The sequence below is a fragment of the Prionailurus viverrinus genome, chromosome B4, assembly GCF_022837055.1.
Source record: "Prionailurus viverrinus isolate Anna chromosome B4, UM_Priviv_1.0, whole genome shotgun sequence".
Classification (NCBI taxonomy): domain Eukaryota; kingdom Metazoa; phylum Chordata; class Mammalia; order Carnivora; family Felidae; genus Prionailurus; species Prionailurus viverrinus.
The window spans coordinates 27,144,235-27,161,402 of NC_062567.1; the positions used below are offsets into that span (position 1 = coordinate 27,144,235).

General features: G+C 39.8%; 1 protein-coding gene across 4 annotated transcripts in view; it reads right to left on the reverse strand.

Moving 5' to 3' along the window:
• The window catches only part of NRP1 (neuropilin 1), a 137,991-nt gene that overhangs the window by 74,038 nt on the left and 46,785 nt on the right, over positions 1-17,168 (reverse strand). For all 4 annotated transcript variants that reach the window (XM_047865423.1, XM_047865421.1, XM_047865424.1 and 1 more), the window contains exons 3-4: positions 7,860-8,041; positions 1,378-1,605 (exon numbers count right to left, since the gene is read on the reverse strand). In XM_047865423.1, the coding sequence (XP_047721379.1) occupies positions 1,378-1,605; positions 7,860-8,041 (410 nt within the window). The remainder of the gene's footprint in view (positions 1-1,377; positions 1,606-7,859; positions 8,042-17,168) is intronic.

Genomic DNA, 17,168 nt, shown 5'->3' on the forward strand with positions numbered 1-17,168 from the left:
AAAGGCAAAGGCAATCTCTTTCACATGATACTTGCCCTTCATTTACAATTTAATATTTATTTAAATATTCTTTCCTCCAGCCTGATCATAATATCTGACTCTATTTTATTGGTGGTTACATATTTCTAACTGCATGATTCGTAAGAACTTCCAAGCTGCCCTTTCTGATCTGTGTAGAGTGTGTTCTCTAGAGAAATCTTAATATTAAACCAGACTAAACACAAGACAAGCAATGCAGCTGCAACAAATTATTTGATATTATCTCCCTCTTTTCAGGATTTGGGTGTGTATTTTTGCCATTCACCTTCTAATTCACAAGGATAGAAATGGAAAACTTTCATCTAGCTGTCCACATGGCCACCCCCCTGCCCCCTTCCTCCTTCAAATCTTTGCTAAAATGACATTCTTGTAATAAGGCCGAAACTGACCACCTTATTTAAAATTTCAACCTAAATATCCCCGTCTCTTAACCCTAGTACTTTTCATGCCTTTGCTCTACTCTACTTTCCTTTCTTTCATTTTTGTTGTTGTTGTTGTTTACAGAAGTTCTCTCTTTTTGCATTCCAAGGACAGAGTTCTTTCATCTGTAAGTGTATTGTTTATTGTCCAATGGCCCCTGGCAGAATCAAAACTCCGGTGGGGGGGGGGGGAGGGGAAGGGCAGCCATCTTTGATTGTTCTGTTACTAAGTAGCTAGACCAATGCCTGATACATGGCAGGTATTCAGTAAATATATTTTAAAATGTAGGATAAGTTTAGATGATAAAAACAATGTATACAGATGATGTGTTGAGATGATTCAAATTGCCAAAGATAAAAATTCCCTAGGGAGCAGATAAGGAATCTGTCTAAATTAGGAATGTCCAAACATCCTCTTTCTTTTTCTAAATTTCTAAATTTTTGGTAACCGCATAATGGATGCCATTTCACCCTTAAAATTGTATCAAGTACTTAACCTCTCTGGTCTTTAGTCTCTGCATTTGTCAAGTGAATTGTCTGACTTAACTGATCTCTTCAGGTCTGTGAATTAATGACAAGTAGGCAGGTCAATGAAATGAGGCAAATACTTTAGTCAGGAAAACCATGTGTTGGTCCTAATTCTATCACAAAAATAGCTATGAGACCATGTGTAATCGTTCATGGCCCCAGTTTCCTTACTTATAAATTGAAGAAATTAGACTAGATAATTACTGTCTTTTGAGCTCAAATATTTCATCACTACTCTTCATAAAGAGAGTTACCATTTTGCTTTGTTTTATCTCCTCCTTCTGAACTATTTTTTTAAAAAAATGATGCATGTATCGTGACACTTGTAAAAGGATCTCAGCGCCCTTCCCCCAGATTCTCCCCTTTTGGGGATGCTTCCTGCCCTTCTTACCATCAGGGAATCCATCCCAGATTTCTAGCCGGTCATAGCGACAGAACATCCCCCCTGGAGGGTTTGAGTCAAGCTCCAGGTCAAAGCTTTCAAATTCCAGGATAATCTCTGACATCTTTGGTGCAAAGATAATATAAGTGCATTCAAGGCTGTTGGGATATTTTTCAGGGAATCCTGGGGACTTTATCACTCCACTAGGTGCTGTGTAATTCTGAGAACATTCAGGACCTAGAAGCAAAAGAAAAGAAAGAGCAAAGTGAAAATCCCACTCACACAACTTCACCAACAAATAACCTGGGTAAAGGCAGCATATCTTTCTAATAAAAGCTCACGATTATAGTCACTTTCCAAATCACTCATTACTCAGCCTTACTATAGGAGTGATAGGTATGGAAAGTCAAGTTCAGATTTATTGTGTTCACCTTAGTTTTCCATTTGTGTGAAGCAATTTAAAAACTTCTGCTGTTGCAGAGAAAAAAAATGACAAATATCAAATCATGTGGGAACAATGAATGAGTAAGCTACAGAAATCTCGACAGAGCCCTAGAGAAATAATTATAGCCCCTTCAAGCTTAAATCTTTAAATCTTGAGGCTGACAGCCCTTTATTGGTGAAATAGAACATTTACAAAGGCGAGGGAGAGAATTCAGTGGAGGGAGTTTGGGTTTCAGATTCCTACACCAGTGACTCAGTAACTCTGCCAGATGTGACCTATGCCTCTTTGACAAACTAAATGTGAAAGGTAATTCGTACATGTATCCAGGGTGAGTGACTCATTTTGAGTGGTGTTGACACAGGTGTGCCGGTAAAGTGTGGCTGTTAGTGAGGGCACGATAAACTGTGATTACAGGCCGTGTTGCTAGAAGTCACTTGATATCAATGTTGACATTGTTGCCTTCCCCAATGTATCAGATACAGTGCCATTCTAAAATTATTTTTAACATACATGTGTGGGTGTGTAATGTGTCTATTTATAGTATATAATTTTAGTGACTATTCAGGGTTTTCAACACTTTACAAATTATGGTAATTTGTAATTTAAATTGGTCAAGCTCATACACATCTATAGTGCAAGTTGACCTTATGACCGTATGAATGACCACAATTTTGATTCATGGCGTCCAGTGGCAAATGGGGTGGTATTCACCACACCATTGAAAATGGCCCATCTACAAGAATATGAGCACATCAACTTGACCCCTTATCACCACCACCATTGCTATGATTTTCAAAGGTATCCTAAGGATCTCTGGGAATCAGCAACGACTTGATCCTCTTGAAACTCAAGATCCAACCTGGGAATATTCAATTCAACAATTCTTTCCCTGGGCCATTGTCTCACTGATGGGCACCCTGTGATGGCATGCATGGATTCAGCTCTAATAAGGAGGTTGGTTGAGAGTGTTCTTAACTAAATATTCTCCCACAGAGCCAAGTACTAGAGGCAACACTGTAGGCATCAATACAGATTAAATTAAACCAACAGATCTCTATTTTTAGTGTTTAGAATTGCTACGCTGAATCTCCACCTCAGGGCGTCTGGCAGGCTTTTGAGAAAACAAATCAATTGTTTGCTCTCCATGTACATACTAGATGTTCATGGCACTGGAGACACAGAAGAATAAAAATTACTAGATGTACACAATAAACCTGGCCTTTTGAGGTCTGACTTGTTTAAAATGCCTTCCAAAGCCTTCACAGATGTGGCTCATCCTTCACCATGGTGGCTTCAGATACTTACTTATTTGATTCTGGTTAAAGTTACTAACATGTGACATTTACCATGTCAATTACAGGTAAGAAGATTACAGAATGTGCCGTATCATTTATATTCAAAGTTCATGGGTGGCTTCTAAGATGACAGGGACTTTGCCAATTTAAGACATTAATTTACAAAGACATTATAGTTTACAATTTTTTATATATATATATATACACACATATATATATATAAATATATACATATATATATATACACACACACACATATATATATATATATATATATATATATATATATATATATAAAATATTGGAATCCCTTTCATTTTATTTTTAAGATGTAGGAACAGTGACCCTGGAGACCTCCAGCTTCCTCCCTGGGGCAGTGCGGGGTGGGGGGGGGATGCTTTTTTAAGATCCTTATAAGGAAAAGCTGACAGTGGGGTTCAATTCAGGTACTAACATTTTCTCCTTCTTAAAAAGGTAAAATTATCCAGGTGAGATCAAGATTTAATAAGAGGAAAAAATGACAGGGATTAAAGGCATACTTTCAAAATCAAATAATTTCAATGCTTTCACTAAGGCTGGCCTAGGTTTGCTAAGGAGTGTGACAAAAACTGGAGAAATTCCATGGAGTAGTAGAAGAGAAATGGATTGAGCACCAGATCTGTGATCCAGTCCTACTTCTACTGCTAACCTGCTGTGTAAACTTGAGTGGCCTCCTAACCTTCCCAGTCTTCAGATTCTGTATATAACAAATGGGAGGTGGGCTTTAGGATTTGGGAAAAAAATCCCTTTAAACTTCAAGATTCTGTATTTTCCTACTTCCTCCAGTAAACATCAACATTTGTTTTAATATTTTTCCTGTTCATTGTTGCATAGGTTTGCCACAGATGAGCAAGCACTTCCCAAAAACAAGCAAGGCAGGAGTGGGTGAAGGAACTCTGTAGAGAGTACAGAAGCACTAAACAGGAGAGAGGGAGAGCAGCCCTGTGTGTCTAGGCATGAGTGAGCTGCTGCTGTGGAGGTGACACATGGCATTGGCCGCCAGTGAACACTGTGCTTTTGATTTATTTTTAAGACTTGGAGGACCTTGTGTGGCTGTAAGAATGCCACGCTTCATTGTTAATGACAATAAGGGTACACAATAATAACAGCTAAGATAGTCTCCTTGGAATTATTATTAAAATCCAGACTCATAACCAAATAACATGTGAAGGGATCAGTCTTGCTCTCAATAAATGCCATGTCTTCCCCACATGGACACGCAAAGAAAATGTCTACATTTTCTTCCCTTGGATAACCCAGACCAAGGGAAGGACAGGGGAGGAGTGATAGGTAGTGATGCTTGGGTTTCCTGGAGAAATTGTTTTAGGTGAGTGGGAATAATTTTCAGGTTTATGGCCCAATCTTTCACCATCTAGGAAAAGACACATAGAAGGGGAAAGTGAGGGACCTGGGTAGAAAGTTAGGGTGTCCAGGGTGGCTCCAGGAAGCATGGGAAGAGGTGGGGACTGGCTTTGCTGACTGACCTTTGCAAAGGTGGCCTTCGAGAAATACAGCCTTAGGGATGCAGAAATGGCCTAAAATTTCCTTAGAACTGTAATCTAGTGCCAGAAAACCTCAAGGCCAACAGGTGAAAGACTCATTTATTGGGCCAACTATAATTAGTATAATTTATGTGTTTTGAGGAAACTTGAAATTGCTGCACTCTGGAAGAAGTGGTATGTTTTCAAAAATAAAAAAAGGAGATTCATGGATTCTATAATATCATTAAATGGCTTTTGAGGAAAAAAATATCCATGAACCTGTATATGTATGCATAAATGTATTCGTTAATGACTTTCTATGAAACACCTGTAAGGACTATAGTATATGCAGTGAGGGGGGGGGGGGAGATGTTTTCTTTGCATTTTTCAGGTGGTACCAATCTGGTTGGGAAATAAAACATGCATATATGAACAAATTTGAAAATATTAAGAAGCATAATGGTTAGTGAAACATACTTGGATATATGTGTGTATACATAATATGCATTATGTGTATATTGTGTGTATGTGTGTGTGCACTTGCATGTGTAGAGGACAAGTTGGGTATATGCATAGGAAAAAAAAGTAGAAGAATTAAAAAAAGCTTCTTGAGAAGAAGAAAGAAAAGAGCCAGGTTTCCATGGAGGTTAATATAAACTGATAGAGAGCGAGGGCTCTGAAAGCTAATGGCACCAGCTTCATCCATAAGCATTGTTTACTGAACACATCTTTGGTGACAGGCACTGGCTACATGTTTCTCATGTTTTCATCTCAACTTATCTTCTCAATAAACCTGTGTTGGATACTATTATCCATTTACCAGATGAGGAATCCAAGTCTCTGAACATTCAGATTGATAGAGGCAGAATTAAACTTCACATTCAGATCTGCTGGACATTACCCAGTGCACTATCCGAGGCAGGAAACCAGGTGTGGATCTGTGGGATTTGAAGCTGGAGAAGGTTGGGAGTACTTGATGTCAAGCCTTGAGCTTGACCCAATGGGACATTGAGGTTTAACCCAATAGGTGATGGACACCTGCCATAGGCATTTGGAGGACAGTGGCTTGATGACTGTTTGAGAAGCTGTGTGTAGCATGAGAAAACATCGGGATAACCCAAATTGGGCCTATTCAGTTAATGTAGTGAATGCAGAAAGGCAGCATGACTCTTGGAGGCTTTTGGATGTAAATTCAAAAGAACTAGAAGCCATATTGGATGTAGAGAGGCAAGAAGAGAAAGAAAAAGTAAGTCTTCAAGTTTCAAAGGTGGTGTTGGAGATCAGGATAAGGAAATTACAGTACCTCTGAGGAAATGGAAGTATAAGGGGCTGAGTTCATTAGGAAGGAATATGAAGAATTCTCAATGACTTAGTTATAGATCTCTCTCTCTCTCTCTCTCTCTCTCGTCTTTCAACTATCTTCAGATCTTCGAGAAACACTGAAAATGAAAGGCTACTCCTAAATTCCTTTCTGACACCTTATTTTCTTTGATAGTGCCATATGCCGGTAAGTGAGCAAATGTAGATACGTGTGTGTGTGTGTGTCCATATACATACATGTACAATATGATTTCTACAACAGGTCAAACAGCTTTCAACACAAGAAAATATGTATATATGTAATCAGCTGTACATACTGAAGTCATATGTATACTATTATTTATTCAAATGTTTGCAGAATTGTTTCTATCTATCCATACTTGTATGGGGCAATGGCAGATTTCTTTGAAATTTTAAGAAGTTGTACCAATGTTCCTAGAAACTCCTAATGACTCCTATTTGTTATTCTCAGTTGCTGCTGAGACTCTGTAATTGATGTAACTAGATTTTTTTCTATTAAAAAAAGCTCCTATTCTAGGACAGTACACTCAAATCTTAAGCTTCTGTCCCTGGATTGGAACTCCCACCCACCACATTACTGCCAACCTAAAACGGAAGGTTAAATTTAACACATTAAAGGAATCTACCAGCTGTTGTGAAAAACAGTGACATCTGGATAAAGATACATTGTTTATCAATTGACTGATATGTGCATTCAATTCTTCAAGGCTGGGAGACTAGGAATTGTCAGATTCTATCCATCTCAATATATACCATTTGAACAGAAGATTACTACTAAGTGATTATATTGTAGAGGGAGAAAGATCTTTATTTCCTAAGGGGAATGGCATTTAAAGCTTTACTGTTTTGTTTCCTCCAAGAGGTTCTTTCTCCAACTATTCCTCTTCTTAACAGACATTAATAGAAAGACTCTTCTTCCTTCAGCAGCTTTAGAAACTCTAAGACCAGCAGACTGCTTTCCCTTTCCTGGGAAATACTAGTTTTGAGTTTTGTAATGAAATAAAGGGAACAGGATGTATGTACATGGCTTTAAGATAAAGGAGACTCGGGGCGCCTGGGTGGCTCGGTCGGTTAAGCGTCCGACTTCGGCTCAGGTCATGATCTCGCGGTCTGTGAGTTCGAGCCCCGCGTCGGGCTCTGTGCTGACAGCTCAGAGCCTGGAGCCTGTTTCAGATTCTGTGTCTCCCTCTCTCTGACCCTCCCCCGTTCATGCTCTGTCTCTCTCTGTCTCAAAAATAAATAAACGTTAAAAAAAAAAAAATTTAAAAAAAAAAAAAAAGATAAAGGAGACTCACACATTTTGAATGAAAGAAATAAAACTTCAAGAGAAGATCACACTTATTTTTGAAGAAAGATAAGAATAAATGCTCTTAGAGAGTTTTACAGAATATATACCCTATAAACACTGGTCAGCACATTAAAATGATGCAATTTTGAGTCCTGAAATACTTTACAAATATTTTTTAAAGTTTATTTATTTATTAGAGAGAGAGAGAGAGAGCGCACGCGTGCGCGCACAAGTTGGGGAGGGGCAGAGAAGGAGAGACAGAATCTGAAGCAGGCTCCACGCCATCAGCGCAGAGCCTGATGTGCGGCTGAAACTCATGAACTGTGAGATCATGACCTGAGCCGAAACCAAGAGTCGGACCCTCAACCGACTGAGTCACCCAGGTGACCCACTTAAAAAAATCTTTAAACACTACTTCTTCCATACATTGGGTAATTTTCCTTTGTTTAAAGTATTTTCCAACAGTTTTGTAATGGGAATATGCAATTTTTTACAAGAAGATCAAAGCATTATGCCTTTGTCTTCTTTTCCCTTTGTCATTCATGGAATCAAACAATGGTAATGAACGTTTAGCCACACTTGTTCTGCAGGAAGTCACTCACCTCTCTTGAAAATTTCATAACGTATGGAAAATCCAGCACCATGTGTCTCATAGTCAGAGACAAATTTAATAAAAAGAAATGGCCCTGAAGACACTACAGGGGAAGGAGCAATCTTCCCACAGAACTTTCCCCATAAGCGTCCATTTTCATTGTCTCCATCGATGACCTCCACGTAGTCATACCTAACATAAATACAGGAGACAACAGGTTAGTGAGAAATGCCCTTTTAATTTCAGTGATTTAGAAGGCAGCATTATCCAGCATAGTCTGTTAGGAAAACAGTGCTATCTGTATTCACCACTGTATTACATGGAGGGATAAAAATCTAGCAAAATGAAATAATCAAAATGGACTACATCATGTCTGTATACATCATCTGGCAACACAGAACTATTAAGAATAATGGTGTCCATTATACTTGCAGACAATGTCAGTTAAAGTAACCAATTAACAAGAAAAAGAAAAATCTCACGAGCACAATTCTCTATTATTAAATTGTGTTCCTTTGTCTGTGGTGGTGGGGTGTCAATACATAATGCTATGCATTCTTTTCAAACTGTGAAGTTCTTTTATGAATCCAAAATGTCTCCTTGGCTGGAGCTCTCCATGAAAAATACTTTGATTTCTGTGAGCGACCCTCTAAACATATGGCCACAGAATAATAAACAGATTCTTTACTATTTAATTCAATTCTACCAAACTCCAGACTTCTTAGGAAAAACTCTCTCAGTATCCACAGTGGTTAAAACACAGATCATCTTCTCCAAAGCTATACTTGAATTGCAGAACATAATCTCTCCAAAGAAAAAGGTTTATTTAAAAATGGAAAATTACTGTGTTTATACCCACCAGCCTGAATCTTTAAAGGAATATTGTTGCTTGAAAAGGAAATGTGACACACTCCAAGTCACCAAAGTGATGTGATTTAAAAAAAAAAATGGGCTTAATAATAATACACTAAGGAGACAAATGGTAAAGGAAATCACAATAAAATATTATTTTAAATATTGTACTGAGATAACACATATGCTTCTTTACCTCCAAGAGATGGGGAGCCGTCTCCAACAAACTAGCATTCCCCCTCAAAAATAGGAAGAGTTTTGTTTGTTTGGTGTTATACTCTTAGTGCCTTTCCCTTTCCTCTCTTGTTGTTTACCAAGTCACCTAGGATCCAGATAATCTGAGCTGTCTTCCATTTTTCTTCTAGAACTGACATGAAAACATTACAGTCCATTCATTTCAAACCTTTATTTTATTTCTGCGTTTGACTTCGTTCAAAAGTCCTGGGATATATTAATTTCAGGAATGGCTAGAATATGGCAGTAATATAAACTGTATCTGGCAATTTAAAAGAGATCAAAGTGGGGGAAATCTTCATGATGACCAATGTCATCTTTAACAATCTCTTTTCAAACTGTCCAGGACACATTACTTATGTTTACATAAAGTCTCACGAGGGAACTGCAAAGATGATATCACTAGTTAGAGAGGACAGCTTAAGGCTCTCTAAATTAAAAATGACATTACCTCATCAGTTAAAACTGTGTGCCAGCTTTGTGTATATCAAGAAGAAAATAAAGCTGACATTGATGGAACTAAGCATTAACATATGTGAATTATTGTATTAACTGCATTTCCTTTGCTGCATCTGATGTTTCCAGTAGTAATCATTGGCTGGCCCCTCTGCAAAACTATGGACATGCACAGAAGAATTGTTCATTTCTCAATACCTTGGGAGATGCTTTGCATGTTAAAAGAAGATGAAGCAGGAGGGGAAGAAGAAAAAGCGGAGGAGGAGGAGGAGGAAGAGGAGGAAGAAAGCATTATGCTCAAAATCCTTACTGGCCTTTTACACTTAACTGGGGGCAGCTGGAAAGGACACCATCTCTGTATTCATTAAGCCTCCACATTGGCATTTATGTAGTAATTCCTTTTATCTCTACTGCTTCATTGACTAGACAGGTCTGCATGTTTTGCCCCACGTTTGCTTATAATTTAACTGTGGTTTGAACTGTTGGCTATGTTTGGCCTGGTGATGGTGCAATATAGGCTTTTTACCTGAATCTTGACATGGTCTGAATACTAAGTGGCCAAATCTTAGTGCATTTTGCTTTCCAGGCACAAATAAGGGAGGTAGGTCAGGCTTTCCTAAGAACTGGGGGCACTTCTGTGAGGAGCCTTTCCTCCCAGGTAGGAGAGAGCTCAGCTAAGATAGTGCCAGTGAGTTGCAACAGAGAAAGAAGCTAGTATTTTAATTCACATATCTTCTAATAGTAAATACCAGGCTCTCCTCTTGGCAACTGTAAAAGCTATTTTTAACAGGAGGAGAGGGATTAGAATCTCTTCCCAGCAAGAGATAAGTCATTGCATCGTTAAGTGCCAATTTTAGGAAATTGAATTATTCGGGGATACAATAGTTACATTTATAAACTGGAAGGCTGCTATCATTTTAGCACTTCCCTTCAAAGCACCATCCAACAGGGCCCCAAAGAGTGTCACAAATAGCAGTTCATGTAAATATTCAGGAGGGTTTATGTGCACAAGTTGCAAAGGGTAGTACTGCCAAGGAAGTTAAGAAAGCAGCTTGCATCTCCCTCTGGAGTTGATACCAGTTCCACTCCATAAGTTTCTTGCTGGCAAACGTGGTGCCAGGAATGCAGCAGGCATGCCAGCAATCCCTCCCTAGAGACTAAATGTGTCACCACAGCAACGCACCCAGCCTGCATTGGCCTGAGGCCCGAGATACTGAGTTTGCAAATTTCGCTCCCCCAGGCTGCTGCACATTGCTCTGTTAGTGCTCCAGTGTGACAAACTCCGCACTTCTTGGAATGTCAAGATCCCTGGTCATGACGGCAGGGACCTACACAGGTGGAAGCCGGGCTACTTGCTTGACTCTCGTGCTGAACCCACACGTTGGAGAAGAGCCTGAGGAGAGCTGGGAACTGTGTCTCAGGAACTGGGCCCATGCATAGAAGCTAGAGGAGGGGTCAGCAAGCTGACATGCCCATCCGTTTGGAGCCCTGCTCCAGAACATGAATGCTCCAGGCAGGGAAGCTGCCTCTGAGTCCAAAGCGCACTGTCTTTCTGTGCAGGGGCCTGGAGGGTCCCAGCCAGGGAAACCCTTCCTCAAACCTCATCCTGTCCACTTATCACAGGAATGTAAACGTCATGTGGATTTTTTAAATATTTAGAGGACAACCAAGCTCTCCCCCTTTAGGCATCCTGCCACTTTTTTTCTTAACTCTCCTACCTTAATGCTTTCCCTTAAGGAGCCTGCATTTACTGGGAACTAACTCTTTTACAACTTAAAGACACTTTACCATGGTTCCTGGTTTAGGGTGTGGTACTATGGTGGCGCTTCTCAAGAGTGTCCCGGGCTTGGGAGAGCAAGCTCTTTTTTTTTTTTTTTTTTTTTTTAAATGTTTATTTAGTTTTGAGAGAGCACAAGCAGGGGAGAGGCAGAGGGAGGGAGACAGAGGATCCAAAGTGGGCTCTGCACTGACAGCAATGAGCCCGATGTGGGACTCCAACTCACGAACCCAGATCATGACTTGAGCTGAAGTCAGATGCTCCACTGACTGAGCCCCCCAGGCGCCCTAGGAGCACAAATTCCTTAAGCTAAAGGGTGTTTTGCCCCCACACTCCCCCTTCCCTCACCCTATCTGGGTATACGTGTGTGGTGAAACATTCTGAGTCCTAATACTAATCACGAGTTAGGTTTCCCATAAGAATGATAAAAGAATAAAGATTTCCTTCTAAGAATTCTTGAAAGGATTACCCAGAGATTATTTTTTTTTCTTCTTTTGGGAAGTTTGAATTACGGCTTTAGGAAAACCGCCAAGTAGGGGGAGAAGGGATGGGAAATGAGAAATGTACTCAGTCACTAAAGAGTGGTTTCAGAGGCTTTTTAGGTACGCAGTGCTGAAGAGACGAATAGCACACTTTACTCAAGTCGGGTTTTCTCTGGTGAGTACAAATGACCCCTGACTCTCCATGGTGGAGCCCGTTAATGGGAAGAAAGCTAATCCTCTTCGGGGTGTTGTCTGTACGGGGGAGCTACTGTACCAGCCCCTCACAGCTTCTGGACATTCTCGTATGATTAGGAAGGGGGGTTATAGGTGGTGGCGTCTTTTTAATCTCCTTCCAAGAGGATCTGCCCCCACGTGCATGTGTACATTAATAATGGAGAAACCTGATACCTGACATCATAAACCAGAGTGAGAAATGATGTTGGCTAACATAATTTTCACCTGCAAAAATGTGTTTCTTTGGATCTTTGGTTTATTTTGCACAAGGCATTAATAGCTATTCCTACTGAACAACCTGTAAACGATTACTACACTGCTGTCCAAGAATTACCTTACATATTCCCCAGCAGAGAATGAGCTTTACTCTCAGAGCATTAGAGAAGGATTTGGAAATAAAAATATACAATGATGGGGCTAGAAGAAGCCAATTAGTCTGTATCTGTATCTGTGTTTCTGAGTGATTTTACATGATATTCACCCCCAAGTTCTGGCTTGCTTGCAATGTTCTAATCAAGATATATGAAGAGGCTTATAAGGTTCATAGCTTCTTATTGAGTAAAAACAATTTTTAGAAATCCATTCAAAGGAAATAATCTGGAATCATGTCAAATATTTATGCAAAAATATTTCCTGAAGTTTTATTTAAAATAATGGGGGAAAATGGAAATAAGGCAGACAGGAAGGAAACAAGAAGGAATTTATATACATTCATATCATGGAATATTATTCAGCCACTAAAAGCATATTCAACAAAAGATTTTTTTATAACATAGGAAAAATGTTAATGATATCATAAGTGAAAAGTAAGAGCATAAAACCCTACATACAGTATATTCTCAATTCTTAATCATATGAAGAAAAAGAAATGGAAGGGAGTATGTAGAGCCATTAATAAGTGATTGTCTCCAGGTAGTGAGATTATGTTCCTCAGTCATTTCTGTATTTTTCAAAATTTTTACAATGGATAAGTGTTCTTTGTAATCAAATAAAAGTTATTTTGAAAAGCATTAACTCTCTGTATATAAAGTAGCAAATCAATATCCTGTTGCCTAGCTAATAATTTTTTATTTCTTGGTCAGAAAACACTATTTTTTATGAGGTTTTATTTGGAAATAAATCAAAGGCTTCATCTTTTTTAAAAATAACTGGATCAATGAAAGTCTGTGTGCTTTTTTTTTTTTTTAAGTATTAGAAAGCTAAAATGAATCAGATGTGATCTGATAGCGTCTGATACTGGCAATAATACTTGCCATTTGTGTGGTAATTTCCACGTTACAAAGTGCTGTCAGATGTACTATCTAACATAGTCTTTCCCATGATCCCAGGAAGGCACTGATCAGGTGGTACCAACCCAGAGGGAGCACAGAGCTGGGGAAGCACTGGGTGGGAGACACAGATGAAGAAATTTGCATCCTTTCGACATTGCCTACTTTTGGGCAAATTTGATTCCTATTTTTGTTGTTGTTACTCTTTCTCATACATATATTTTGAGAGGTGGAGGATGGGTATGACCTTATTATTTTAGAATTACTTATTAACAACTCATAATTCATTTTCAACTGGTCATTGTTGCTAGAAAACCATCATATCGACTAATGTTTCATTGATTTTTTTCTTAACAGTGTGCTAGAGCTATATACACAGACATATCAGTGTGTATGGAGGTTTATGTGCATGTGTGAGACAGACATACACAGAGATAAGAGAGAGCCACTGGCCTCCAGGGAGTCACGTGGGTTGAAAGTTTCAGTGGAATTGGTGGTGGTCATTTAATGGGCCTCTTCCAGAGCTATTCTAGTCCTGGTCCTGGTCCTCCTGCTTGGGCTGGATGTTCAGGGACCACAAGACTAGAACCCAAGCTCTGCCTGGGCAGTAGGGAAATAGAGATGAAACAGAGGAGGGTGCTAGAGTGTTATCGAATAGCAGCTCAAATTTTGGTTTCTCCCCACTGCTGGCACTGGGGTCTGAACACAGATTACTCCAGTAAGGATGGGGCAGGCACAGAGACTGGATTATGCAGGCCTATCCACACTCCCCAGGATGGATAAGTGGGAAAGGCAGGCCCCTCTGACTGCCACCAGAGCTGGAGTCGGCCTGGGCCACTCCCCCAGGAAGGAGGTAGTAACACACCAAACTCAGGACAAAGAGAGGGCCTGAGTCTTGGGCATGGCCAGAGAGCCCTTGACATTTTCAGAGGGACAGAGAAACTGGGCTGTGCTGGCTGATTCTATGAAGTGCCAATTTCTAAGAAAGCCATTCTGAATCTGGCAAAAATTTTAAATTTATACTATAGACAGAAAATTGTTTTGTTTAATATTTTGTCATATTCCCCTTTAATGTTTGTTTCTAAGTTAATAAAGTAATTTCCCTTATTAAAATAATACTAAATATCTTTTCCTAATGATACATGTTTTTTCATATATAATATATATATATATATATATTTTTTTTTTTCTTCCTGTATGCACTCTGTGTATTATAAGTAGGATTGTAGGACATGAGTCTTTAAGCTAAGCCTCATTTTAACTTGTGCTGACACTTTCTAAAAGTCAGTCTCCCTTATTTCTATTCTGGCAATCCTTCTGATATGCCCCAAGTCTAGCTATCCTTTTGATACACCCCTAACTTCTAATCCATAGCCTGACTATAGCTATACTTATGATGTGGTTACGAATAGTTGCACTAAGCGATATGCTCTTGACAGTGTCCGGGCATGGGGGAGCATTATTTCAGTTGTGGAGCTACCCAACATAGTGGTGACCCCATTCACTTATAAGGAGAGTGGCATTTTATCAACATTGCCATTTCTCTACCCTGGAGTTCCTCAGTACAGAGCTCAAGGTCCAGAGGGCAGGGATGACAACCCTGGCTGGCTGGCTGCGCCCATGCCACAGAGCTGGGAAGTAGGTGGTGCTAAAGAGAACAGGCAGCTTTGCTTAGTGGCTGCTGGATGTACCCCAGCCAAACCATGCCTCCTGTAACTGACTTTACAGATTGTGAATGGGAGGCCAACCCCCTACCTCTCTTAGAACAAAAACTGTTGCAAACGCTTTTGTCTTGTCATTGTCCTTCTCAAAGGCTTGCAAGATGTTAATCTTGCACTTGTCCACAGGCTTCCAGATAATTCTCCTGCAGGAAATCCCAACACAATACAGTCTCCCTAGCATCTTTTCCAGAAGGTGGTTCTGCTGATTCAGTATAGTAAGGGTTTCTTTATGTAGGTAGTCAGATAACTTGTTCTCAATAATCAGAGTATAGTAAAACTCATAAAGCTAATCTCACACATTAAAATTTTCATCTTTAAGCTTTTGTGATGCCTCAGGGTCATTATAATGAATATCCATAATTTTATTGCAGCTATTGAAAACTGATGATTAATAGACTAGATAGTAACATAATAATATGTATGAGAGTTAACAGTCCCAGGAAATGAGGCATTACAAAAGTAAAGAAATAAAGTGTTAAAGAAAAAAGTTTTACTGGAGTAAAATTAAGAGATATTAAATGGTTCTCCCTGGAGCCATGCAAAGGGATGGCAGCTGATTACGAGGGATGCTGTGGCTGGTCAGGACTAGCATAGGAGAAAACATGAGATAATAAATGTCCAGCAGGTTATAGACAGATCCCTGCTGCTGCATAACAAATCACCGTGAAGAGAGGGGCCGAAGACAACACATATTTATTAGGTCACATAGTTCAGCAGTCTGGCATGGCGTGGCTGGGGCTCTCTGCTCGGGGCAACCTAAGACCAAAATCAAGGTGTCAGCAGGGTTGCATTCTCAACTTGAGCTTGGTGTCCTTGTCAAAGCCCACACCACCAGGGCAGAATTCAGTTTCTTGTAGCTGCCGGACTGCAATCCCCACTCTCTTGCTGGCTGTCAGCTGGGGGCTGCTCTCAGATCCTACAGACCACCTGCACCTGTCATCATGTGGCCCTCTCCAGCTTCAAAGCCAACAGCAGAAAATCTGCCTTACTCATGCCTCATGGTCTTCAGGAAAAGCTCAGTCGCTTCTAAGGGCTCATTTGATTAGGTCAGGCCCATTCAGGATCATCTCCCTTTCTTGAGGTCTGCTGGTTTAGCCACTTAATTAAATCAGCAAAATCCCTTTGTAGAAGCACCTGGATTAATGGCTGATTGAATAACTGGGAGAAGGTGTGTGCATCCCAGGAGCCAACGATCCTGGGGGCCCTTCTTAGAATTCTGCCTACCACACAGACCAAGCTCTGGTAGGACATACGGGGCTTGGAAGCTACAGTAGAAACCAAAGCCAACAGGGATCATCCACTTGCATCACCTGGTAGAGCAGAGATTAGTAGATACAGGGTAAGACTAAGGATGGGATTAGGAAATTGGAGCAATCATGGAAGCAATTTTAATGTTCTAATGTCATGTTGGCTGCTGGTTTGGGATCCCTGAGCCTGCAGGCATTGCTTGCAGGGAAAAGGAAAGCAGGGTTCTGGAGTGAGCCAGACTCTCCTGTTTGAAGCAAAAACAGGGGCGCCTGGGTGGCACAGTCGGTTAAGCGTCCGACTTCAGCCAGGTCACGATCTCGCGGTCCGTGAGTTCGAGCCCCGCATCAGGCTCTGGGCTGATGGCTCAGAGCCTGGAGCCTGTTTCCGATTCTGTGTCTCCCTCTCTCTCTGCCCCTCCCCGTTCATGCTCTGTCTCTCTCTGTCCCAAAAATAAATAAAAACGTTGAAAAAAAAAATTAAAAAAAAAAAAAAAAAAAAAAAAAAAAAAAAAAAATGAAGCAAAAACAGAACTTCCAAGATTGCCCAACACATATGTCTGGAGACAGAAAAGTGATAATAGCTTAATTTAAAAATAAATACATAAAAGAATTCAAGACATGTGGTATAAAATAATGGTCAAAATACATAATTTTAATAGAAAATGTTTGGAGTTAAAATTTCTCATTTCTGAGGAATCTCACTTCGTAATTAAGATTTATTGGAATGGAAGATAAAAAAGAGTCCTTCACATGGGAAAATATTTCTATGATTTAACTCAGATTATGAAATTCAATGATGCATTTTAAATGGAAGAGAAGGAACACCTCCCTTAAAACAACTATCCTCCAGAAGTGATGGAGTCTTTCAGTGTCAAACTTGCAAAGTTCAGTATTTATAGAAAAATTCACATGCCTTTAATTACAATAAACTCAGTTCCCAAGTAAAACTGTGCCATCTGGAAGATATTAACATCATTTACAACTTGTTCGCCTCCCTATTTCATAGAAAATTTTTACTTCTTGCCAACTTTCCACTGTTCTCAGGGAA